The following is a 25,334-nucleotide window of genomic DNA, read 5'->3' as shown; positions in this document are numbered from 1 at the left end:
GAAGAAGGTCCGGTCGCGCGGCGCGTACTTTCACTCAATGATAATCTTAAGGACGAAACGATGAATATCGCGTGTGTATACAGCGCGCAGCCGTATAAAATAGGGTGATCCCCCTTCGTGGTCTCTTATATATGTATACGAACAATAAAAAAAGGTGCGCTTGTCCCACTTGTTTCCAGTGACCTGGTTCCATACGACGCGCACGCATACCACATACGCGTATATTCGTGTGTATGTACATGTGTCGGCGAGCCTCCTCGGCCCAGATCCCGGCGACATGTACGAAATGAGGAGCCAAAGTGCGTCGCCGCGATCGTAACGACAAAGACGACGACAAAGACGAAGACGCTGATGATGATGATGCTGCGCCGAGAAACCGCATCGCATTATTATTGAAGCACCGAGGCGAGTCACCGAGACATCGCCCCCCAACATGAGGCTCCTGCGAAGATGGCTCTTCGTGCTGGCTATACTACTGCTCAGGGACACGTGCGCCAGGAGGAACGACAAGTACATGTCGGCTTTCGGTAGGTTTTCATCGTTGCAGCTAGCTCAGCCCTCGAGCTGCACTTTTTAAAACTTTTTTTTTTTTGGCTCGCAGATCAGCAGCAGCAGTCGGAGAACGACGTCGGAGGGACGCACGAGTACGAGCAGCAGCGATTTTTCGACGAGCTTGGCTGTGAGTATCGATGAATGATGTAGCGATCAACGATTCCTGCCTTGCCCAATTGCGCCTTGCGTCTATCGTCAAGGATGTAGCGACGATGATCCTCCAGCCGGTCATAAGTAAAAGTGCACTCGAGCCAACGACGACTTTCACTGTCCAAATTGTTCTACGAGTTCATTTCACTCTCTTTTGACACGATAATGCGTGCTCACTCTTCTGTTTATATAAATAACAAAAACATTCCGAGCACACACACACACATACTCGCGTACTTTCATAACTGGTCGAAAAAAATATATTACTTTGCTCTATTTCATCGCTTGATCACGGCAATCATCCTTTCTAAACGAGACAAGGAATTACGTAAAGGAAAATATTGGAAGCCTGTCAACGATTACTCAAAGGGATGTGTAACACTTTTACTTGTTTCTCCTCGATCGGCTTTGTCGGGGCGAAATATCATCGTGTGCGCGAAAGCGACAGTAAAGAATTTAAGATTCACACCTGCGGTCCGTGGAGGTGCTCGCTCGTAATCGTAAAAATGCGCGCCGCGGACGTGCCGTGGTCCGTTGCGAGGATGCGATATACGCATAGTATAATATAAGAGTAAGCGTGCTGTGTACAGAGGAACAAAAAGAGAAAGGCACGCGTTTAAGTGATGCTGTCCCGCGCGATGATCGATGGTTTGTTGTGCTTTTTCTTTCTTCTCTTGCACTTACTCTTCTCCCATTCAATGTCAGCGCGTATGTATGCGCGCGCGCGCGCCAATGCACGGCAACACGCAGCGATATGCTAATTACGCCTAACGACGCTATTGTCAACGCGATCGAGGCTGCACTTTTTAGCTCTGTAGCCGAGTATACACTCGTATTTGTCCTGCGCCACCGAGGAATTATTATTTTTTCTGCATTTTAAGAAAATGCTTACACAAACGCATATTCAAACGCGGCCCGCAATTATTTGCGCTACGAAAAATTCGCGACGCATCTCCCATTCTATTGTTATATGAGCCGCTGCAAAAGCCAACGTACCCAGCTAAACATACTCGGCAGTCACGAGGAAGTCTTTTTTTTTTTTTTGACCGGGCATCAACGAGAGCCCTCGTTATTACACTTTGTTGCCATAACAAAAGACAGACGTTTTCATTGAATAATTGCATCGTTCCTTCGTACGAGCTATTTTTCTTTTAAGCAGCGAATGCAAACATTTTGCTTTTTCTTGGAAATAATCACGCTGTTCGTTCACAGGGGGATTAGGAAAAAGTTCAAATTCGCAAAAGTGACAATGAACAATAGTCGGTTTATTCCCAATTCGATTCATCGATTGCGCTGCGTTACGTTTCGATTCGGAGACGAAAAATCAAATTTCGAGAGCAAATAACGTAAGATGGAAGGAAGGAAGGAGGCAGTCGAATGAAAAAAAAGGGGGCCGCCGCTGAAAATAATGATAATAAGGACGTTTGCGAGTGCAGTGGCTCGTCAAAGTGACGAGCGCGCGCGCGAGGATGTGTCCGCACGTATAATATCGCTGCGCGCGAGAAAGCCGCGGCGCGCTGCAGCTATCTCTCGGGTGAAAGCAATAACAACAATAACAACAGCAGCAGCGAGCATATCGCAAAAGCCAAAGGAGGTGGTGGACAAACACCTCGAGACGCTGGCCAGCACAGACGGACCGCTAGTCTCTCGTTGGCGCTGCAACGTCCTTCTCGAGTGCATCGCGGAGCGCAGCTGCTCGTCGTGTCCTCTTGCCGATTTTGTCGCCGCCGCAAGACCGATCGATCGCGACAGTCCGCCGCGGTTTTTCGTCAAAGTTGCCCCAATCGTCGTTCGCTGCGATAAGCGTGCCAAGTAGGTGTGCAGTCAAGCTCGAGACAGCGATGCCGCGGCTCGTTCGCGCGCGGGCCCAACGAATCGGGCAAGACGTCATGATCCGGTCATGATCGCGACCAGTGCACCCGGAGACGAGTGCGGCCGGCACAACGATGCGTCACCGAGGAGGCGGTCAGCTCGCAGTCACGCTTCTACTCTTGATGGCTAGCAGCAGCAGCACGACGACGATGGCTACGGCTCAGTTAAGCTCCGTGAGGCACGAGACGATCCTGTTCCGGCCCCGGGAGACCAATCACATACAGCAGGATTACGGCGAGGAGGAGCCGCCGCCGCCGCAGCCGCTCGTCGACAAGCCCGAGACAAGCCTCGAGACGCTGCTCGACCAGCTGGCCCTGAGGAAGAGGCTCAACAAGAACGAGCTCGACTCGGAGTCAACCTACAGTCAGGTCGGTGGTGGCTACAAGCGAGGCGGCAGGCGGCGCAAACTCAACAGCCAAGAGCAGGGCCTGCTGCTGGTCGAGGCCCTGGCCAAGAAGCAGATGAATTTCAGCGGCGACCAGCGGGGCCACCAGCTGCCCGAGGTCCATAACGGCATCATGGACATGCTCGGCAGAAGTACGTTCGCAACCAGTAGATACCGTGTGCGCTTCTTTTTTTTTCTCTCTCTAAGTGGAGCATCGCTCAGGTGAAAATGGCTAAAATTAACACGTTTCGGCGAAAGCGCGCGTGAGCGCCTCATGTGTGTCGCTCGTACATATACAGTGCGCGCAGGCGATTTTCCAATTGTTGCGTCGACGATCGGATCGAGCGCGATCGACGCGCGGGGGCGAGCCGCCGCGGAAAGAGGAAGAAAAGGAGCAAGAGTATATGGAGAGATAATTAACATATCGCGTATGCAGCGGCGATAACTCGTGCCGCCGATCTGTGCGTGTGTGTGTGCGAGCGAGTGTGTACGGCAAAGAACAAGGTGAAATTCCGCTGCTGGACTTTCACGCTCGTTCGGCGCGCAGAGTCCTAAATTTCACTTGCCTCGGCTATATTATACCCGTGTGCATGCTGTATATAGTGCGCGTCAGGCGTGCATCGGGTCGTTCGTTCGCTTAAGGAAAGTGACTGCAGTGGACAAGGCGCACTTCTTTTTTTCCTCCTCCTCCTCCTCTTCTTTTTCCAAAGTCGCGCGGCTAAACAGAGCAGCGCCGTACGTGTATATCTACGGCACCTTTTGCGCATCGTTGCGCTGCCGTCGCTTCTCTTCTCTCTCTCCTCGTATAATCGTCCTTTTCCTCGATTATGATTTTTCGCGCGTTTCGCAAAATAATTGACTCGGGCTGCTGATGCTTCTTCTTCTCTTTCTTCTCGAGCGAATTCGATCACGACTCGTGTATACAGGGTGAAAGAGAAAATTAACGAAGCGTTGGCTCGTGTAGCTGCAGCAGATTCGCGTTCACGCGCGACCGATTCGACCAGCGACTCGAACAAACATTTCCTGAATCGCCGATTTCCAATCTCACCTATATATTTATTATTCATAAAGTAATGCAAAGAGCCGAGGCTACCTTGACTTTCATCCGGTAGCCACGAACTCGTGGATAAATAAACACGATCGACTCTAACGAATTAATGTTTTCTTTCTCGCTCTCTCTCTCTCGACCGCAGTGATACCCCAGACGTGCAAGTACAAGGGCGCCAAATTCGAATGTGGACTGAGCATCAGCTGCGTACTGGGAGGCGGCCGCCCGGTGGACCTCTGCTCGGGTGGCATGATCTGGAGCTGCTGCGTCGACGACGACGACATACCGGAGGTGCCCCAGAAGCCCCAGAAGCCCGTCAGCAGCGTCGGACTACTCCAAAATGCCAGTAAGTATCGCTCGTTAATGTACAACCATCTATATAGACTCGATGCAATATTACTCGCGTCACTTGGACAAGTACTGCAATACAATTGAAAAAAAAAAAACGAAATAAAAAACGAAAAAAGAACAAATAAACAAAAAACAAACGACAAACGATGCGAACCTTGCAAGGCTTTAGCATACACCGACCCGTTTACCTGGACGACGAGGTGAGCGTCTACGGTGTCGCTAGTAGCAATAGTGCGCGTCCGCAGCAAAGTCCCAGCTTTGCAGCCTCGACCTCGAGCCATCATCATCATCAACATCATCATCATCATCAGCAGCAGCATCAACAACAACAACAACAACAACAGCAGCCACAGCCACAGCTTCAGCAGCAACAGCCGCAACGACCGGCGAGCAAACCGACGACTGCGACATCCTTGAGCGATTACTCGCCGGAAGATTACGCCGCAGCCGAAATCGATGTCGTCGGCCAAGGGCCGAACGCGCGTTACCGTGGTAATCTCGTTCGAGAAAAAAAAAAACAACAAAATTAAGCAAAATAAAAAGCGACTTGTATAATGGCTATGGACTTTGTTGTACCGTGTGCTGCACTGATTGTCAATTGGAAAGTTACACACACGCACGCGTATAACACAGACACGCTGCACACGCGCGCGCACATTCTTGTTTATCATATAAGTTCACACGCTGGATTACGTGTTTGTGCCGCTTGTTTACTGGTGTTTGCTTTTCGATTTGGCTGAGCACGAGAGTCGTCGTCGTTTTCCCCCGGATGGTACCAAGGCCCCGAGCGAGAAAAAGAAGAGCGACGAGATTGGAGCTATAGCCAAAGAATCTGTCATTGTCGTCGAGCACTCGCATGTACCCCTCCCTCGACTGCTCTTTTAGTGCATCGTCCAAAGGAGAAAAAAAAGCAACTACCAACCATTAAGTTATTTGATAAGAAAGAAAATAATAATAACAATCACCGAGTGAAAATCCGCTTTAGCCGCTTCACATCACGCAAGCAGCATTAGCAGAAGCTGTTCTGTACGCTTTTTTCATGTCTCTCTTGCTCGCTGTAATAATAATACAAACGTCCGAATTACACGGGCTGCACATGCCTATGTACATCGTGCGCTGGCTCTATGCGTGTGTTTGTGTGTGTTTGTGTGTGTGTGGGAGCTGAAAACGGAAGTTGATTACAGCCTCGTTTCTCTCTGTTACAGGTTGCGGTGAATTGTACACGAGGAGCAACCGGATCGTCGGCGGTCACAGCTCCAGTTTCGGCAGCCATCCTTGGCAGGTGAGTTTCGCTAGCCTCGTTGTTGCGGATGCTCTCTCGCGCGAAATCGCTAAATAATTGCCCCCCTGAATTTGGGCTCGTTTTGCACAGGCGGCCATCATCAAGTCGGGCTTTCTCAGCAAGAAGCTGTCGTGCGGCGGGGCTCTGCTGAATAATCGCTGGGTCGTTACCGCCGCTCATTGCGTCGCCACGTAAGTATATACCTCCTACATTTGACAGCGACTTGGATCGTCGAGTCTGATTGTCGTTCGCTCGGGTTTTTTCAGCACGCCCAACAACAACCTCAAGGTCCGGCTGGGAGAGTGGGACGTGAGGGACGCCTCGGAGCGGCTGCTCCACGAGGAGTTCGCGATCGAGCGCAAGGAGGTGCACCCGCAGTACTCGCCGACCGACTTCCGCAACGACGTCGCCTTGGTCAAGCTCACGCGGGTCGTCGCCTTCAAGCAGCACATCGTGCCGGTCTGCCTGCCGGCCAAGAGTCTCAAGCTGCAGGGTCGCACCGCCACGGTGGCCGGCTGGGGTCGCACGAGGCACGGCCAGACCTCCGCGCCTACGGTCCTCCAGGAGGTCGACGTAGAGGTACGATCTTTTTCTTTTCCTCCTCCTCTTCCTCTTCTTCTTCTTCTTCTTGTTATTGCGAATCGGCGAAATTTCACCGGGGGCCCAAGCCACTGCGTGACGAGCAGAAAAAGTGAAAGCTTCGATTGTCGGGCACTCGCGCGGGGCCTGCGTGTATTATTATAACGGTCGAAAGGAAAAGGAGAAACGTTTAGCAGCGATCTGCATCAAGAGCCTACTCCTCCTCCTCCTCCAGTCGATCTCTTTTGCTGATATATTTCACCTCTGCCGTTTTCTAGGTCATTTCGAACGATCGCTGCCAGCGCTGGTTCAGAGCGGCCGGACGCCGCGAGACCATACACGACGTCTTTCTCTGCGCCGGCTACAAGGAGGGCGGCCGGGACTCGTGCCAAGGCGACTCGGGCGGGCCCCTGACCATGGCCGTGGAGGGCCGCCACGTGCTCATCGGCCTCGTCTCCTGGGGCATCGGCTGCGGTCGCGAGCACCTGCCCGGCGTCTACACCAACATACAGAAATTCGTGCCCTGGATCGACAAAGTCATGAGCTGAGCCTATAGCGAGCAACTCGTCCGCAACGAGACGGATCGACTATTGAATCGTCGTCGGGTTTCGCGCGTCGGCGGGATCGACGCGTCGCGGCTCGCCCCAGGAATCTCGCCCATCGTCTCCGAGCCTCGTCTCTACGTTATATCGTAATACCGAATCGTGTCCTTATGCTATGTGCACGTGCTCTCGTGCGTCTGTGTATGTATACTTACTTTGTGGAATGTGGCCGTTCCTCTCCCGAACGTGGACCATAAAGTTACCAAAGTTATTTTATCTACTTGTAATCATTCAAGACAGACTGACGATTTTTCCCTGTATTGAAATTGTTAACTCGGCCAGTTTATTCGTTCTGACCGAGTCGGCGCGCCGGATAGACTTTTTGTATCATATATATAATGCAGTGAATGTGTGACGAAGCGCCTCTTGTTATGATAAATCCTATCGAGATAATCAAAATGTATAGTAACTATCGTGATAAATTTTGCATCGATTTTACTCTAAGTCTACGTTTTTTCATGTTAATTTTAAACTACTTTTATTTCATTTTAGAAAGTTACAATTGTAATTTGCATTAGGCAATAAAAATTTATGTTATCATTGTAAATTTAGTATCGCAAGACTATAAAAATAAAAGCAAAGTTTGATTTAAATACAATCATCAGAATCAGCATTGATTTGGATTGGGGAAAGGTTGCTAAATCAATTAAATACTTCATAGAGCTGCTAACAAATCTTTAATAAATTTTTAATGTTAGAGCCATTATATAATAGAGTAACATTTTCTCCTTGTAACAAACGTTGTGCTTCTTTCTAAAATATAAAGACGATCTCAAATCACATTCTATTTACATCGACAACAGTTTTTTTTTATATATAATATATATATTAACGTTACAAGTTTTTTCCATTAATAGTATGACGTGATACTTGAACACGTTTACCAGGTTTATCATTTACGAATATTCACATAATCGTTTGTAATTTACGCCTGCTTTTACTATGAGAGAAATTCGTTTGTTTTTCAATTTACTTCAATCATGTCAATTTTGTTTAGCATAGATCATTATCTTATATTTTTTATCGTTTTCATATTTATATGTACATTTTGCATAATCTCCCGTTAAACTTATCGGTGTCTTATGTCGTTTTTTCCATTGGTGTAGTTCCCCATCATATGAACCTTATTGACGATTAGTTACCTTTTTAAGTTGTTATTTTTTTAATGACTTAATTGTTATAACAACTAAACCAAAATTTTTCGTCGTTTTTATATATCGTGGCATTTCATACAGTTTACGTCCATTTAATTACGGTACTTGTTCCCTTAGTAGTATAGACTCTTCGCACAGCTCATCTTTTTTCAATACATAATCTCTCTTCATTTATCTATAGTTTTTCTTAATACTCGTGTACTTAAGTACAATTGCTCAAGTAAATCTAATTATGTTGTCCCCGTATTTAATAATCGTACATCATATATTTAGCACAAAACAAAAGAGAGTAATCATAAAAAACTAAGAATCGCTTCGTCTCAGACGCTAAAAATACATATTGTATTTTCACGCTTAATTTCTAATACAATGATAATGAAATTTTTTGATTAACCATGTCGTCTGTTTTAATAAGTTTGCAGCAGTTATCGGATGAAGTTCATTTCACACACAAAGTAGAAAAGCGCAGTTGTACTAAATATATTAAAATAACGTCGCAAAGTTAATAATAACTATACAAGTACATATATACAAAATCAGAAAAGAGCAGTATCAATTTTTACAGTAATTTTTATACACAAAAAAGTTTTCTGTGAAATTGGACGATGCGGGTTTTGGCGACGTAGACGTAGTAAATCTTGAAGGGTTTGAAAAATACAAAACCGTACCAAAGAAACCAACTCTTGCTTAAATATCATAATAATTACCAATTTTCGAAAATGAAACTAATGAAACAGATTATTATGTAAAAATATTATTAAGAATTTCTCGATTTTAAAAGGGTTCGTTATAATTACGAAACAATTTAGATAGCGATAACAATCATACAAAACACATTTGATAATGAATAATAATTATCTGATGTTTTATAGTTATACATAATTCAATTGTAGTTATTATATTAAAAGGAAAGCTATCGCTGGAAACACAATTGAACATTTAATAAATTATACATTCGGTATTTGTAGTAGCACTCAACTCTCATATTAATCACATTTGACTCTTTAATGTATTTGGATATTTTAATCAATATAGTTTTCTGACTTGTTTTTGTGCATGAAGCATACCAAAAAACATTTTTTTGTTATTTTTTCATGTGAAAATTTCACTCACACATTCATGACGATGCACATCTGTTTTAATGATGCCAATTGACTTTTATGAAATAGAGAAAGAGACAATTATGATCGGAAGATTCAATTGTGATCAAAGAGAATGGAAAGAAGATTTAAATGGGAGAAGAAAATTTAGAAAAATCGAAAAGTTGCTTTTGTTTCTCAAGAGTCTTGATGTATTTCTCTCATTATATTATAATATCTTCCAATAATTTATTTATTTTTTATTTATAGTAATATCGATAACTTTTTAGGATATTTATTGTTTTTTAACTCACTTTTAAGATGAAGTTATTAATGTTCAATTCATTTCTTTAATTTCTTCGTTAAAAAGTTATACTTTCGATGAAAAATCCTTGCAAAAGATGTGTTATTTATTAATGCATATAACACAGATTTAGTATATGCATTTAACAATTGGTCATTTTTTACATTTTATCATTTTTTTAGTAAATGTAAGATATTATCGATAATAGTCAACAACTAATATAGCTGCAGATTTTTTCTATTGAACAATCAATGTTTTTTTTTAAATTTTATTTCGTATTTAGTTCAACATTATATTCGGCGAATCATGATTTGATTCTATTTACGGAATTAATTTCTTAACATACTCGTTGCCACATTGCGTATTATGGCTGAAATTATTAATTAATTTATAGCTTAAGTACCTTATGAAATTTCTATGTATAGATAATACTCTCATGCATTCTTATTAGCAGCAGTTATGCATCGTATTCCAATACGAAAAAAGACCATTAATATTGGTATTAAATCATTTTGGATATGAAACGGAACATTTTTAATATTATTTGATGAAAATAAACATTCAATAAGTATATTGAACACATCAGCGAAATAGTATGTTGCAAATGAATGCAACAATACAAATATTTACAATTATTTCTTCATAAAAGAGTATTTTTATGCAAGTTAATTTTTGTTCTATCGGTAGGCTTAGAAATAGTTATGAATTTATTATGCAGTTCTAAATATTTTAAATTGAAAAATTCTAAACTATTTTTTCAAATTCCTTTTGAATTATTTTCAATTTTAGTAAAGGACATATAATGTGTTCGTATAAAATTTTTTTTATGATTTCTTTTCGTCAATTTTAAACGGTACTTGCTTCCGAATGCAATAATCATACTGAATAAATGAATAGGTTGAATATGTTTATCATTGTTTTCATAATTGCAATTTTAATCAAAAAGATTTTTTGTTATCATTATACTAAAGAATATGGATTTGAAATTTTCATGAATAGATAAAAAAATGAAGTTATATTTTATTTTTTATGTTAAAATCCGTATGATATTAATGTGTACTATTATAATTATTATTTTTTAACTTTTCATGAGGTCATCAAATGCAATGAATATTGTTTCAAAGTGTGAACTAGTTCATAAAATGGGGTTTATTAAAAACAGTTGTTTTTGAAAAATGTATGAAACACCGATTGAGTAAGAGATTCTATACATCTCAAATTAGATTTTTTTTAATTTCATTTTTGAATGAAAATTTTCTTTGTCTTGGCAAGACATTTTTTTAAAATTCAAATTTTTGATTTATCACTTAGAAACAGTTGTTTACAAGAGCCTTTTTCGTATAATTTGCGTGCTAAATTTTTATTCTTTTCGCGACTTTAGTCATAATATTCAAAGCGAACCATCATATGAGCTACAGTCCAGTATATCTCTTCGAAACATCAATAGTCATGTCAGCCATTTCGGACGATGGGATCGCACAAATTAAATAGGCCGCCCTCAATGAATACTTTTATGATGAAAATGACAAATAATACTTAAAATACGAAAACAATTACGCTCAAGTGTTTGTGCGCTGCGACCTACGGGTTCGACCACCTTGTCTAAGGTTATTGTTGTAACTATTTATATTTTGAAGACATTTATAACACCTGGATATTGTAGCTCAAACCATTCGTTCCGAATATTATTACAGGGAGGATACATTTTTTAATTACTTGAAACATTAGAAAATGCAAAAGAAGAAAAAAGGGGTAGAAAATCCCATTCAAAATTAAAAAAAATCCAATTTTAAGGTATATGCCGCCTTTCTTTGCCGAAGAGTAGCATGTTTCAATTTTTTTCGCGACGCGAACGCGCTACACTCAGTAAAGAGCGTCGAGCTAAGCCCTTAAGCGATGAATAAAATGAAAATTAATTTTCTAAGAATCCTATAATTTGTGTTTATGAATTGTGGAGTAAAAGTGGCAAAAATGAACAAATTTTAATCGAAAAATTTTAAAGTAAATAATTCTCTTATAATTCAATTAGATTTTCATTATTACTAGTACTTCATTTTTCATGTACCACTTTTTCATAATATTTGGTCCCGTTCCGCAGCAATAATTTGCGAAACCTGCACGTTTCTCTTTGAAAACTCCCACTTTTCTTGAAATAATATGGACGATATTTATTTTCTTACTAATTTTTTTTCGTTCAAGTGAATAGGTCCCTGCGTAGTGTTCTATAGTATTTAAAATTGAGTTTTTGCACTTTGGTATCTACTTTATTAATAGGAATATATCATCGATGTTTATTCAGGAGCACTGTTTAATGCCAAAATGATAAATTAATGTTAAAATGTATATTAGCTTGAACGAGAAGTAAAGAAAAAATCGTTCGATTGTTCAGATGGTCCGGAAAAAGAGGTCAAAAGTCATATTTCCTTAATTTTTTTGAAACTCGCGATTAGACAAAATGTCATATTTTTAATGGCCATTATATATTTTTCACTCAAGTACTAGTTGGATTGATGATGCCTACATTGTAGTATTTTTCTTCTGTTTTGATCTGAACAATAGTTTGTGTTGAGTTATTTGAAAATATAAACCAAAGAATACCATTTAGAAAGCATGAATTTATAATGCCAGTCTGAATTTCAATTTTCAAGCTTTATTATTTTTGCGATGAAATAATACTTTTTTAACTAAAATTCATCTCGAGCCTTCATTAAAGCAAACGCTTGTTAATTGTTATGAAAACGGTGTGACTTTTAATTTTAGTAATGTTGTCAAATCATGATTAAATTTCAAAGAAAGTACGAGCATTTGCAAGTTTGGGAATGATTTTTCAAGCTCGTAAATGAAAAATATCCTCGATTCAAAAACACGTGCATAAGGTTATTTAATGCGTAAATACTTGTTATTTAACAAATAACGATGTAATAAAGTCAACAAGAGTTATAGTTATTATTTAGTCCACAGTCAACCATACGCGTGTTCACTAAATTATCTGTATTTTAAGACGTATCATATTCAACTTTTTAAAAAGTTGATACTCACTTTTTATAATTATTTACGCAAATGACTATATTATCCTTCAAGGCTTTATATGTCCTATATAAATAATGAATTAGAAAACGTGTAATTTTATATTCCATTACTCTCTATGTGAATGCTCACTCGCAGTTTTTGCTCTGCTTTCGGTTAAATATTTATACGTCCACTTAAATAACTACATTACGATATTCACCTATTCATGTTTATACGAAAAAGGCATACATTATGCATAACTCTACGTGCACTTTTTGCTTATGTTCAACATATTTATCAGTTTTCACGCAAATGTCACACTTATTTTATGCTCATCAACGTTTATAATATAATATATTTACTTTATATGTATACGCTCAACGTAATGCAAAGAGTCATTATTATATCATACATTGATTTCTCTGCTTTGTGTATAATAAATTTTATGGTTTTTTACTATACATACATTTACAGTACGTGGAATATCGTTGTGTCGAATACAACTGGTTATTTATACATATATAATATCTCGCAATTTATTCGATTTAGCTTTCAGGCTCATAATACATTATATGTATTTTATACATTTTAATATATATATATATGCATATATTTGCTCAATATATATTTCAATCTTTCTTATATAATGGGATGTGAGCTGTTTGTTTATGTTACAAATATGTTTTCAAGATTCATCAGGCACGCAAGTTGGGCAGCTATAGCAGCTCGCAGCAAGTGGAAGAGATTTGCACGCGTTTTTGCTTAGCACACGATCCTGGTCCGTTTATTTTTTCTCTCTCTCTTTCGTCGAAAACAAAAAAACAACAGTCGCGATATACATTTTCGAAATTAAGGGCGTGATAATGTAGTATTCAATAATTAGGAATTATTTACTATTAGAAAAATTGGACCCTAATGACTTTCGATTCTATAATGTACAGAGATTTTTTGTTTCGATCAAAAGTGTATCGAAAGAGACGAAGGAGTTGTAGAAGCTGGAAAGTACTCGCGTGACAAAGCCGACAAGTGCGATTTGGCAGAAAGTTTTGCGAGCAAAGTTTGAAGCGAGACCGAGATCGATAGTCGCAGAAATCGAATTTGTCGGATGTCGCGCTCCGTCAGCCGCGAGCACATTACAGGTTAGTGGGAAAAATTTACAGGTACAGAAAGTGTGTGTGTGTGTGTGTGTATGTGTAAGTTATAGAATGGTCATTTTTCCGGTTCCACTCGGTAATCTGTTGTGGGATGTTGAAGCAATTTTCTAAGCCAGTCAGGTACTCAACTCACGGTGCTATTGTCACTGTTTTAGGCACAAGCAATTCCATCTAGGTCATTCCTTATAATATCTCGATTTTCCTCCCTAATTATCAATTTCAACGTACGTTGGGTCGTTAATACTGATTTGGAAAAAAAAAACTGAAAATCGCGACTAACTTTTTCTAAGAGAATTCATGGAAAGTCGAGCTCAATAAGTAGTTTGTGTAAAATGAAAAAGATCACCCCTTATCCAGGCTAATTGAGCTATGAACCGATATAAAGTGTCCTCCAGTTTGGCACTGTATAGCTCGAAGAACACGTAGTCATCGTGGCTTGTCGCACATGTGTTAGAAAAAAGTCTAGTTACATTCGTACCGTTGGCAGTCGACGATAAGAACAACAACAACAATAACGACGACGATAACAATATAGCAGCGATAAAGACCGGACGAGTGGTAAAATTAGTATATCGGCGATTCGAGATTTCGGTAGTGCTCGTGCTAACAATAATAATAATAATAATAATAATAATCGGCCTGATCAGGAAATGTGTGCAGCCATGATCGTTAGGAAGGAAGACGCGCTCGGCATAGTTCATCAGCACCACTAGCACCTCTCAGTAGGAATGCTGCGAGTGCAGGGCCGAGGCTCAGCTGGTCTGGGGCGACGAGCCGTCCGAGCCCTGGCTCGACTGTTGCTGCGGCGGCTGCTGCTGCTGCTGTTGCTGTTGAGAAGATGAGGCCGAGGAAGCCGACGAAGTGGCCGAGGCCAGCCTCGACGTACTGGCAGTCGTTTGTTCCTTTCTGACGATTCCGCAGCCGGTCTCCGGGACCAGGTGAGGGGTGCGGCTCGAGACGGGTGGCAGCACCGGCGAGGCCGGCCACGGGTGCAGCGAGACCGTCGTCGGGCCGCTCCTCGAGTGCGGCAGCACGCTGACCATCGTCTGGTGGAGTTGCTGCTGCGGCTGTTGCTGGTCGGCTGGGAGCCGCTGGCCGGCCGGGATTATCGAGCCCGTCGCGCCGATGCTGGCGAAGCCCGGGAAGCTCGAGGCCTGCACGGTGGCCGCCCCGCCGCTCATGCTGGTGCCGGCCGTCGCCACGCCGCTCGGGCCGGATGGAGTAGGCACGAGACTACCGGCAGCCGCGTCCGGATGCAGGAAGTTTCGTCTCTGCTCCATACGCTCGGCGTGCTGGGCGATGCAGCGCGTCAGCGCCTCGGGCAGCAGCTCCAGCTGCTCCTGCAGCGACACCAGCTTGTCCTCCAGCGAGACCAGACGCTCCTCCAGGGCGTCCTGACGCGTACTCATGTCCGAGACGATTTCGTACACGGTGTTCTGCGTCTGTTGGAGGTACATGTTGGGAACCAGCTTGAGTTTGGTGTTAATCTCGTGAGTTGCGGTCTCGGACTTGGAGCTGTTACTTTGCAGGGCCAAGCGAGGAGCCGTCGACCAAGACGCTCGAGTACCTCGATTACTCGATGACCGTGTGCAACGTCATCGCGGTTGTTTGCTTTCCAGTCGCGTCGAGCTTTCGTCGAGTCTTCGCTTGCTCCCCAAAGTAAATTATTCAGATCGAGCTTTTTAACAGGCTAATCGTCCTTTCTGTAAAACTGGTGAGACTTGCGCCGAAACATGCATTGGACAAGATTCTTTCACATTTGCTAAATATCGCTCGATCTCAATCGACAGCTCCGTATTTTTATATAAAATATATATATTTGTATAGAAAATTCAAGCTTATAAAATAAATTAACAATATAATTTTTCAATGTAAAAACTACGTGAATGTAAGAACAGCAAATTAAATTTTCAACTAATTTTGCTTGTTTTGTGATAAATATGAAGCTTACAAATTACAAGATTTATCGATTCAAATAGAAATCGTTTTTTTTCTTATTACAAAAGCGTCGTGAAGCATTGCAATAAAAATTTCGAGAGTACAATAATAAACTACAGTATTGCCGTATAATATGTCAACCATTGCATCATAAAACGTTTGTATTCAAGCCTTTAAGCTTTGATAAAAATGATGGCATACAAGCTTAGCTGACAATGTAAAATAGATATTATAATTTTGTTGTATACTTTGTGCATCGATCAATAATACGTGCATATCGGATGCACTTTTCCTTCTTTTTTCGAACGATGATTCTTCCCCAAAAACTGCAACGTTTACGTGTGTGTAGCGTAAACTGTGTACTCGTAAATCTCGACTCATTGCAGATGAGAAGAAAAAAGTTATCGTCATCGGCGCGACGATCAAGAGAACTTGTACGTAATATAGCCCCTGTCGGATGAATGCGAAAAGAGCCTCGTGCTCGCTGATGGCGCTTGCAAAAACAGCATCGCCTTTATGTACCCCCCCATTAAAGTGACTTTTTTTTTCTACATCTCGGCTCATCTTTTTTCCCGTCTTTCTCGTCCTTACTTACGCGACATTTGATTTCATACTCGAGTGCTTTTGAAAAACTTTAAAATTCATCGGATTTTGAGCCGGTGCGCGCGTGCGTGCCCGAGCGAGCTAGTTTCATTTTTTAATAAATCTTTGAGATTTCACGTGATGGAATATGTAATAAATAATGTCAAAAGAAAGTTACCTTGGCCATGTCTGTTATCGTGTTGGCGTTATCCATGAGCTTTCGTTGATCCATTTTGACCTTTCGTAGTCTGCAAAAGGGATTAATTTTTTCGTCATTCCCAGCGTTGAATTAATGCGAATAAATGAAATTCTCCGCATATACTTGACTTACGCGTAAATAGCTAAGAGAAATTTTCGCTGATGCGTCCGCACGCGTCCAGGATTGACGCGTTTGACCAGGCGCGTGTGTTTGTAGATGAGCCACGTCTCTCGCAGCACGTTCGCAGCGGCGTTTTTCAGCTGAAAATCGTAATGAGTTGCAAAAAAAAAAAGAAGGAGGAGCGGGGGGCGGGGGGCGGTGGCGCAGGAAACGACATTAGTCGTCGCAGTCGTCGTAACGTCGCGTTGCATATTCCATTTAGAGCTTTAAAAAAGAAATGGCTCGCTCGCGGCTAAAATATATATTATATTTTGCCGACTATGCTGGGGAATTTATTCACGTGTAAAAAATCAAGTATTATAAGTGGGAAACGAGGCTCGTAATTTACTCGATGCCAAAAAATGCCAAAAAATGCCGAAGAAGATGAGCAGGAGGACGACGACTGCGACACACGCGTTCGTTAATATTTGAATTCATGCCAGTGTCTAATGAAAAATGACGAGGCCGAGCCAACGCGCTCTACACGCGCGATACAAATGACGAGTGTTTGCCGGAGTGAAAATTGGGTCAATTTGCCAGAGCGTACGCGTGATATAATATATACGCAAACTCACCCTCTTGGTCAGCTGGGTGTCCATCATGAAGTTGTGAACGTGCTTTTCGGCCCTGGTGAGCTCCAGTTTCCTCGAGACGACGGCCACGAGGAGCGCCGTGCAGCCGGCTCCCTGCGAAACAAGCAACCGGATGGCGTCGCGTGTATATATAGTTACAGCTCGTCGTATAAGGTGTCGCGGGGCCTGATTACGAACGCGCAAAAGCCATTGTCTGCGCGCGGCGCGTCCATTGTGCGCTGCTTTCGAGCTAACGCAGCCCCCGCTACTATTCCGATAATAGTTTACGAGCCTCCAGAGATAAGATAATATCGAGCTTTTATCCGTGGCTAGGCGAAAATCTTGCCGGAGCGTAGTGCGAGCCGAGCTGCTGCTGTATACGTGTCGGCATTAATTTTGCTGCCACTGGCATGTAACGAGATTCTCTCTCTTTCTCTCTTGGTATCTCTCTCTCTCTCTCTCGACTCTACTCGACGTCCGACGAGAGGCAAGAAAGAAGCCAGCTCGGGGATAAGAGCAAAAATTACGAAAAATTTCTCCAGAGAAAAAGCTTTGCTCTAAATAAATTTCTTATCTGAATAAGAGCGGTTGCTCTCCTGCGCGAGCCTGAGCGATGCAGAAAGCAAATTAGTTCGAGCTATGTGTGAGAGTCAAATATGAAGAATAATTTATTAGTGTTTGCCGCGTGGCTAACATGTATTATTCCAACTTAATGCAGAATAGTAAAAATGCAGGACTGCACAAAGACCCGAGCTGCTGCTGCTGCAAGAGGAACAAAACTCGCTGCACCTGACTCGACGCCGCTCCAACGTGATAAAAATTTTTCTCTTTTCGTAATTTAATTTAATTGTTATACATGGCGTGGGCTGCTCCGTGCGCCCAGTCGTCGCGTCACGAGCTCCGCCGCCGTATTATATGAATAAAGAAGCTCCGAGCTCTCGTAGCTGGCAAAATGAGAATAATATAAAACCGAGGAGGCGCATATTTCGCCGATAGCTAGTAAAAAAGTCAATCGCGCGCGCGCGCATAAGCGATACGAGCACGTATACACGCTGGCACACACACGCGGCTTAATTAGAACGCAACATCGTATGCAAACGCCAGTAACTAGTATTTACGAGGAAATAGGAAACCTCAAGGGGCACCCTCGGTGAAAATAGCGCTCGTATAGCAGCAGCAGCAGCAGCACACACTCACCGGGAGGAGGGCTGGGGGGCAAGTTCCAAGGAAAGCCAAGAACCAACCGGGGGGGAAGCAAAGAATTTTCCCCGTCTCACGTTACAATTAGCTTCTTGGTGTACGGGTTAATCAACCCCCCGAGCTGAATATTTCACGATTTTCAGCTCTAATCCACGTATGCTCATGCGCAGGTAATAAAGGATCGATGCAATTAATCAATGCGCCTGCCACGTCCTCCTTTTAAAACGATTAAGCAATCCTCTTAACGAGCTGCGAAACTTTTGCGCGCGACATCGATCTTTTTTCCTCTGTCGCCACTTCGTCCTCTCTCTCACTCACTCTCTCTCCCATTCTATCTCAAAGCTTCTTTATCTCCTCAAAATAAGACCACAACGCGCGTGGGCACTATCGGCTACGAGCGTCCTAATTCCGAGCTAATTTTCATTCGATAAAAGTAAGCATAAAAAGAGAAAGAAAGAGAGGAAAAAAAAGCGTCGGACGACACTATTCGGTATCTCTCCATTAAGGCGAGGAGTTTGTGAAAAATGTATCCGGAGATACAGGAGCCAGTCGGTATTTCTGAAGGATCGGATATCTTCCGGCTTCTGCTGCTGCTGCTGCTGCTTCATCCGTATCGAAACTCGAAAGTAGCGGTTTAAAAAAAAAGTCCATTTGTTGGTAGCAGGCTGAGCCGCGATTTCGATGATTAAATTTTAATTTGTTTGAGAGCAGCGCTCAAACAGGGTCGTACGTGCGCAGCCGTTGCAGCTCACATATCGCATATATTTAATTGAAACGCTATACCCGTTATAGCCGTTGGCGCGTACAGGACAGGAGGGCGCTCCTACGCTGCTTACCAAATGCTTATCCCGCTATAAATTATTTTCATCTCCCAGCATCCCTTTTCCATTTTGAGCTCTTCTAACGTGGCTGCAGCAGCAGCAGCTCGCTCGCGTGTGTCTTTGCGCGCGTACCTACAGAAAATGATCACGTATCTAATTAAAATGGTAATATAAACGCCCCCGACTCAACTCTTCTACTTGGTCGGCTTCTATATGTGTGTGTGCAGCACATGCACTTGGATTCTGTGTTACGCCGAATAGTGTCTAGTGCGCCAAAACGACAAGATCCACGCCCGACGATATTTGCCACGCTTGGATTTCCTAATCGCTCTTTCGAGCCGCTTGTTTACCAGCGTTTTAGCCACATTTTAATTATATACGACCAAATACGAATAAATACGCGCTAGTGCTTTTTTCCCACCATTGTCACGCTTGTACTATCTTTTTTTTTATTCTTTTTTTACCTTGTTAACTCAGCATGCAAATTTTTGAGTTCAATTCAATTAGAGGACGTGACTTCGTTTTCACGAAATTGGATGGAAAAAAGAGAAAGAGAGATAGAGAGAAAGAGAGAAAGAGAAAGAGAAAGAGAGGTGGAAGTTACATTTGCCGAGTGAACGTTTTAGCAGCAATACTAGACTCGCTACGACGAAAGTAGCAATTTTTCTTATACTTAGTTTCGTGAACTAAATCAGTTGCAATTTTCATCGAAAACTATGATCCAAACTATTATTCAAAAGCTTTTTTTTCAAAGTAACGAACAACTAGGCAAAAGCTTAGCCCATTCTCGTTTGAAAAAGAAAAAAACGAAAAGTCAGCCTAGATCTAAAAAATTTTCTGCCGACTAGGCCGAAAAAAGGTGGAAGAAGATGGAAAGACTTAATCCGGTATTAGCTTGTATAAGCTATTTCCTCGACCCCTTGGCTGTACAAGTATATGGGCTTTTTTTTTATCTTTGTGCGCGGCGAAACGGGGAAAAAAAGAAGTCGATAGGCCCCTGAGGTCGCTCTCAGTCGCTCTCGGCTGACTGGATTCTGCATATAATACTATACGGACTCGGGTGTGTGCACTCACCATCATGCCGGTGGATACGGCGATGGCCCGGCCGCAGTAAGTGTTGGGCACGATGTCGCCGAAGCCGACGCTCAGGAAGGTTATGGCTATGAGCCACATGGCGTTGAGCAGATTCGCGTGCTCGTCATCGTGGAACCTGCAAAAACAACAAGAACAATAAGAAGAAGAAGAAGAAGGAGGAGGAGGAGGAGGAGCGAGGAGAAGCGAGGAGAAGGCGAGTCAGCGTCGGCTTTGATTATCGCGCTGGCCCGAGCTAGCTGTGCACACGATCCCCGCGCGCGTGTTCGCGGCCACTTACATTGTAGGCTAAGTATCGATTCGTCTTGGCGTTTAAAAGAGGATTCGGCCGTCCGCCAAGGTCGATTAGCGATTTACTGGTCGATGTAATAATACGAGCAGCTCCGCTACGCTGTCTCTCTGCACGTCTATATGTATATCGCTCGCGACCACGACCGCCCATTGTATGGATAAACAACGGGATTTTCAAAAAAAAAAAAGAAAAAGCCAAGTTTTCGTTTCGACGTATACAATGTATGTATATAGCCTCGGCGAAGCTAGCCCTTACGGATCGATATATGACGTACTTGACGCTACCGAGGGGAATGAATTTTTTACCTCGAGCTCGAGCACGAGTCACGTATTTGCGCCAGCGTCGATAATTCAAAAAAGTCTACTGGGTACACAATACACATCGCTTTACATCGGTTGCGTTGCTTGTACGCCTTTTTTCTTGTCAGCGAGATCGCGTTCGAATTCACTCAGAGGAATAGGGAACTTTTTGATACGTTAACCGACGCCACAGTAGTCTCGAACGAGCAATTGATAAAGACTCGTGAATTCGAGCTAGCTGCTGAGTATATAAAAACAAAAAAACAATAATAATGTTACCTCTCGCACTGTCTGAGCGTCCAGGAGGCGATGATCCACAAAGAGACCATGAAAACGAGCAGTACCGTGCCCGGGCATATGGTCATGAGGGTCTTGAGGACGAATCTCGTGTTGAAGTTAATCCTATTCAAGGCACCGATGCTCCTCGACGAGGCGTCCGTGAAGAGTTTCGAGTGCAGCAGCATCACGCGGCAGATGAGGTAGAGCCGGAAGAACATGGGCAGCGAGAGGGTCACGTCGTAGGGCACCCAGCGCGAGCCGATCTCGCCGCCCTTGTTGGCCATCTTCGTCGTCCAGAGGAAATAGTACTCGCCGGGTATCGGGTGCACGGCGCAGATGAGCAGCTCGAAGCTGATCTGGGTGATGCGCTGCCACGTCATGGCGATGCGCCAGTCGTCGGCGCAATTATCGATCATAAATAACTGCAAATCACATTAGGGCAAAGTATCATACGCTTGCTCGCCATCGCAGACTACCTTTAGCAAGTCTTCTTGCAATGCCTAAATTTATCCATTACTTCCTTTACTCCAATTACTCTTTGATTATTTTTTTACACCATGAATTTCAATATAAATCAAATTTCGTGATAATAAAGCTAAAAGTGCTAGGCTAAATGGTGCCACTTAAAATTACTTTTGGTTATAATATAGTCGGATTTGTGTATTATATATATGGTATGAGTGTCAATAAGCTGCAGACGCATTTTTATGTACAGCAGTGATATTGAGTAGAGCTGTAAACTATGGTAATAATAATTCAATGTGTATAATATAGGCTTTAATTACGTTGATTTAATTACTACGCTCGAGTGTGGTGAAATTGAATCTTTTTTCTTTTTTTTTCTTTTTTAATTGATTGAAAAAAAAACGACACACTATGATTATGGTGCCGATTGGGCAATTCTCGGACCTACCCGTCTAATGAAATCATTGAAAATATTCAAGTAGGTTCGAGGCCCAATAGTTGAACAAGATGCACTGGACTATATATAACATAAATACTGATACACAATTACAAGTACTGATAAATTAATAAAATTTGTGATTCACTGATTGTACATTCCTGGTCTTTTAGAGATTGTGTTTTTTAATCGAATCCCACTGAACCGTTTATGATTATAGATAGTTCAGCTTGGTATAGTCTATTTTGCGTAATATTAATCAACGATAAAAGTTGGCTCATTTATTTTTGTTGTTGTTTTTTTTGTTTTTGTTTTTTTTTTTTTTTTTAATAAGGGACAAAAAAAGTTATTGTCTGCTTACTGCATCCTGAAACAATTACGATCATGGGATTAGAAATTAATAAAATGATAAAAATCGTAAAGTAAAAAAAGTTTGATGATGTTGAGAAGCTGGATGACAAGTGTAGATATTATAGTAACGCGCTAAATTTGCCATAGTTACAATTTCAGAAACGCTTCAACGAGTACAACAAAAGGAGCCAAGATTTACTTTTATAGTCGGCAAGAGTATAACAGGAATGAGGGTGTAAAATTTTGATCAGATTCCTCCTCTCCAGAGAGGGTTCCATTACGCATGAACTGTAGCCTTTAATTTATTAAAGTATGTGTGTCTGTATGGGTGGGCTGAAGGTATGTGTTAGATTGTAATATATGTCTGTTTGAGATAGGTGCACATGTTACTTTATTAGCCTTAGATAAGCTTCTTACGCAGGATCAAAGACATCTGCTGCTATCTCGTATCTCAGGAGAAAATTCCTCTTATTTAACGTTTGTTTTTTTATCCCTTTTCCTTCTTTACCTCAAAGAAGATTTTTCATTCTCAGGTAAAACTCAAACAATTAATTACATTAAATTTACTCTGCTTCAAAGTGAAAGCTGATTGAGTATTTTTGTTGGGAATTGAACTTTTTTTTCACGTGTTCAAGTCACAGAGATACTGCTCTTGCACGCGCAAGAAATGTGTATCTTCGAGACTCAAAGAAAATTGGACGGCTAAGTGGCGGGTATATATAGAAGTAAACTGGAAGAATCGAAGTATGATCAGGTGAGGTGTATTTGGACAAAAGTGTACTCTGAAATTTCACGATAGTCACTCATTTGACCCGATTGAAGCCGTGAAAAATAAGCGGAGAGATAATAATTATCGAAAAAATCATTCAAGTCGTCATCAAGAAACATCTTTTTTATTTTCTCAGTTGAGTTACTGTAAATTGAAGAGACGGGGTTGAGAAAGGCATCCTCAATTGAGAGTAAAGAAAAATGATTATTTGCTGAAGGTTTTTTACTCGGGGCGTTAATGGATCACTTATCCTTGTCCATATATACATATATAAATTATACATATACTTTTTTTTAAAATCAAAGACTCCGGCGCGAGATAAAACACGTTTTTCTTCATAGAAAAAATTCAGGTGAATAGACAAAGCGACCGAGTATTTTTGCGTGTACTTGCGCGCCCAGTAATCGATTGATATTGATACCTCAATCCTGGAGATTACTTGTTTTCTTTGTATGCAAATTTTTCATGCGAGCTTTGGACTATACTTTTTATTTACCCTTTTTTATTCTGTCAAAATTTAGTTTGTTCAATGGACTGCGCGTACGAGTTTTGTACGTTTATTTTGGTAGAATCGAATCGGAATTCGCAAAGTAAATTCACAGTCAGTTAATCAATCTTAAACTAAAAAGTCCTTTCGCCTTTGTTTTTATTCATTTGCATTTCCACACAAAACGCATGTAATGCAGATTACACGAACGGAAGAGCTGTGCATCCGAATTACAGAAATAATCGGCACGAGGAAACTATAAATCGAGTCAAAGATGTTTATCGGATTCGGAAAAAAAGTCAACCGATACAATAGGATGCATGCACCTTTGTTTTGGTGCATTCGACTTTTTAATCAAAACCATACCTAGGATTTGCTCTGGTGGGAATTTAGTTATGCATGGAAGATTAAAAAGATCTACGGGAAAATGTAGAAACTATAACCTAGACGCGTTCGCACACGTATATGAAATTGCTCTCACTTTGTGAAAAAAATTAATTATAATAATAGCAGAAACGAATATAAAACCTTATCTGCGCACGCGAGATTTTATGGTACATTTGAACAGTTGGAATGATTTTCTAAAGTTTTTCGAACTTGGGGTGTGTTGCACCGACACACAAGAGCAGAAGTGCTGTTTGATTCGTACGTTTGTTCCGTTTGTTGTGAGCTTTTTCGAAATAAAACCGAAACTTTGAACTGGTGTATTCATCCAATCTTGTTTACCTATCTGCTACTTGTAGTCTGAAAATATCTCAAAGATTATCTGCTCGAATAGTATAAAAGAAGAGATCATTAATCGAAAATTATACGCATAAAAGATGAAATTCCAACGAGCGCACATAATATCGAGAGCGACCAATGAATCCCACGGGATGCTTGTATAGCAGGTCGACGTTTTTTCCCACTCACCCTCTGTAAAATCTAGGTCATCTTTTTCTCTCGCCGCAATATTATTACTGATTTATTACTGATGCATCGGATTCGCGAGCGTTTTTATAATCACACGCGAATATTTACATAATTCACTTTGGTAATTATTTTGCGCGTGCGGTAGGTACATTTCGATGCGGTACTCTCCGGAATTAACATAAGTGTGTTTCGCATAAAAATACGCTTCACAGTAGAAAAGCCAAGCGCTATGGTCAGACGTATGGATTTATTCATGCCGTTTAGCACGAGGCGGAATGTGTGCCGTGCTCGTGTGCTACGTACGGACCCATTTTGAACCAAAGATTATGCCAAAGTAGCCTTGGCAAACGATCGCCTTTCTCCGCAGACGAGACGTAGGAAAAAAAGCTCGATTCACGCCTCGTACAGTCGGCGCTTTTGTACGTACGTGTGTATGAGTGTGTCTGTAGAGTGTATGAGCGTGTTTATATAGAAGCCCTTCCGGGTATAACAACGGAAGGCTCTCTTCTCACGAAGAGTTGCTGAAAATTAGGTGGCCGCACGCTGTATCTATATATAAGTATAAAAGAAGAAGAACAAGTCCTGTTATTCCTTCTTTTTTGCTCTCGTCGGGCAGTATAGGTTGTTATTGCGGGGAGAAAAAAGTGTGTAATTGGAGAATTTCACCGATCGGAAGGCACTCGATGCCGCCCTCGAGTCATTCCTCGTTGAGTGTATAAGATAATTTTCTTTTGTATAAAGTATACGTATGTGCTTGCATGCACCAGTAACAGTAATGAACATTCCTTTTCGAGTCAAGTAATCATATAAAAACGTTTATCAACGATATACAACAATTAAAAATGGATAAAAATATATAATTAATCTGTGTAGTACGTATACCTTTGTGTTGAATATATAATATATATAAATAATATTCAAGATATTGTGCATACGAATGATTTGCATATTGAAGAATTA

At 41.8% G+C, this 25,334-nt stretch overlaps 2 protein-coding genes across 3 annotated transcripts in view; one reads left to right on the top strand and one right to left on the bottom strand.

The window, feature by feature from the left end:
- The first annotated feature begins 4,399 nt into the window (after positions 1–4,399).
- LOC106651319 (serine proteinase stubble-like) lies at positions 4,400–6,883 on the top strand. Of its 2 annotated transcripts, none has more exons than XM_023462159.1 (5): positions 4,400–4,847; positions 5,564–5,640; positions 5,731–5,831; positions 5,907–6,219; positions 6,498–6,883. In XM_023462159.1, exons 1-5 carry the CDS (start codon positions 4,505–4,507, stop codon positions 6,765–6,767), a joined length of 1,104 nt encoding a protein of 367 aa, XP_023317927.1. In that variant the 5' UTR covers positions 4,400–4,504; the 3' UTR covers positions 6,768–6,883. The 2 variants fall into 2 exon arrangements, with proteins under 2 accessions (XP_023317927.1, XP_023317928.1); XM_023462160.1 differs by lacking the exon at positions 4,400–4,847 and adding an exon at positions 5,412–5,494.
- Positions 6,884–7,479: 596 nt separating this feature from the next.
- Positions 7,480–25,334, bottom strand: part of LOC106651318 (small conductance calcium-activated potassium channel protein) — a 76,690-nt gene continuing 58,835 nt past the window's right edge. Inside the window, exons 7-13 of the mRNA XM_023462277.1 lie at positions 22,217–22,222; positions 20,955–21,376; positions 20,067–20,202; positions 16,975–17,085; positions 16,373–16,500; positions 16,220–16,289; positions 7,480–14,963 (exon numbers count right to left, since the gene is read on the bottom strand). Of these exons, the coding sequence (XP_023318045.1) occupies positions 14,274–14,963; positions 16,220–16,289; positions 16,373–16,500; positions 16,975–17,085; positions 20,067–20,202; positions 20,955–21,376; positions 22,217–22,222 (1,563 nt within the window). The 3' untranslated portion in view covers positions 7,480–14,273. The remainder of the gene's footprint in view (positions 14,964–16,219; positions 16,290–16,372; positions 16,501–16,974; positions 17,086–20,066; positions 20,203–20,954; positions 21,377–22,216; positions 22,223–25,334) is intronic.

This window comes from Trichogramma pretiosum, unplaced genomic scaffold (assembly GCF_000599845.2).
Source record: "Trichogramma pretiosum strain Unisexual culture from Peru unplaced genomic scaffold, Tpre_2.0 scaffold9, whole genome shotgun sequence".
Taxonomy (NCBI): domain Eukaryota; kingdom Metazoa; phylum Arthropoda; class Insecta; order Hymenoptera; family Trichogrammatidae; genus Trichogramma; species Trichogramma pretiosum.
The sequence above is the reverse complement of the archived record's forward strand: the minus strand, read 5'-3'. Positions and strand labels throughout refer to the sequence as shown.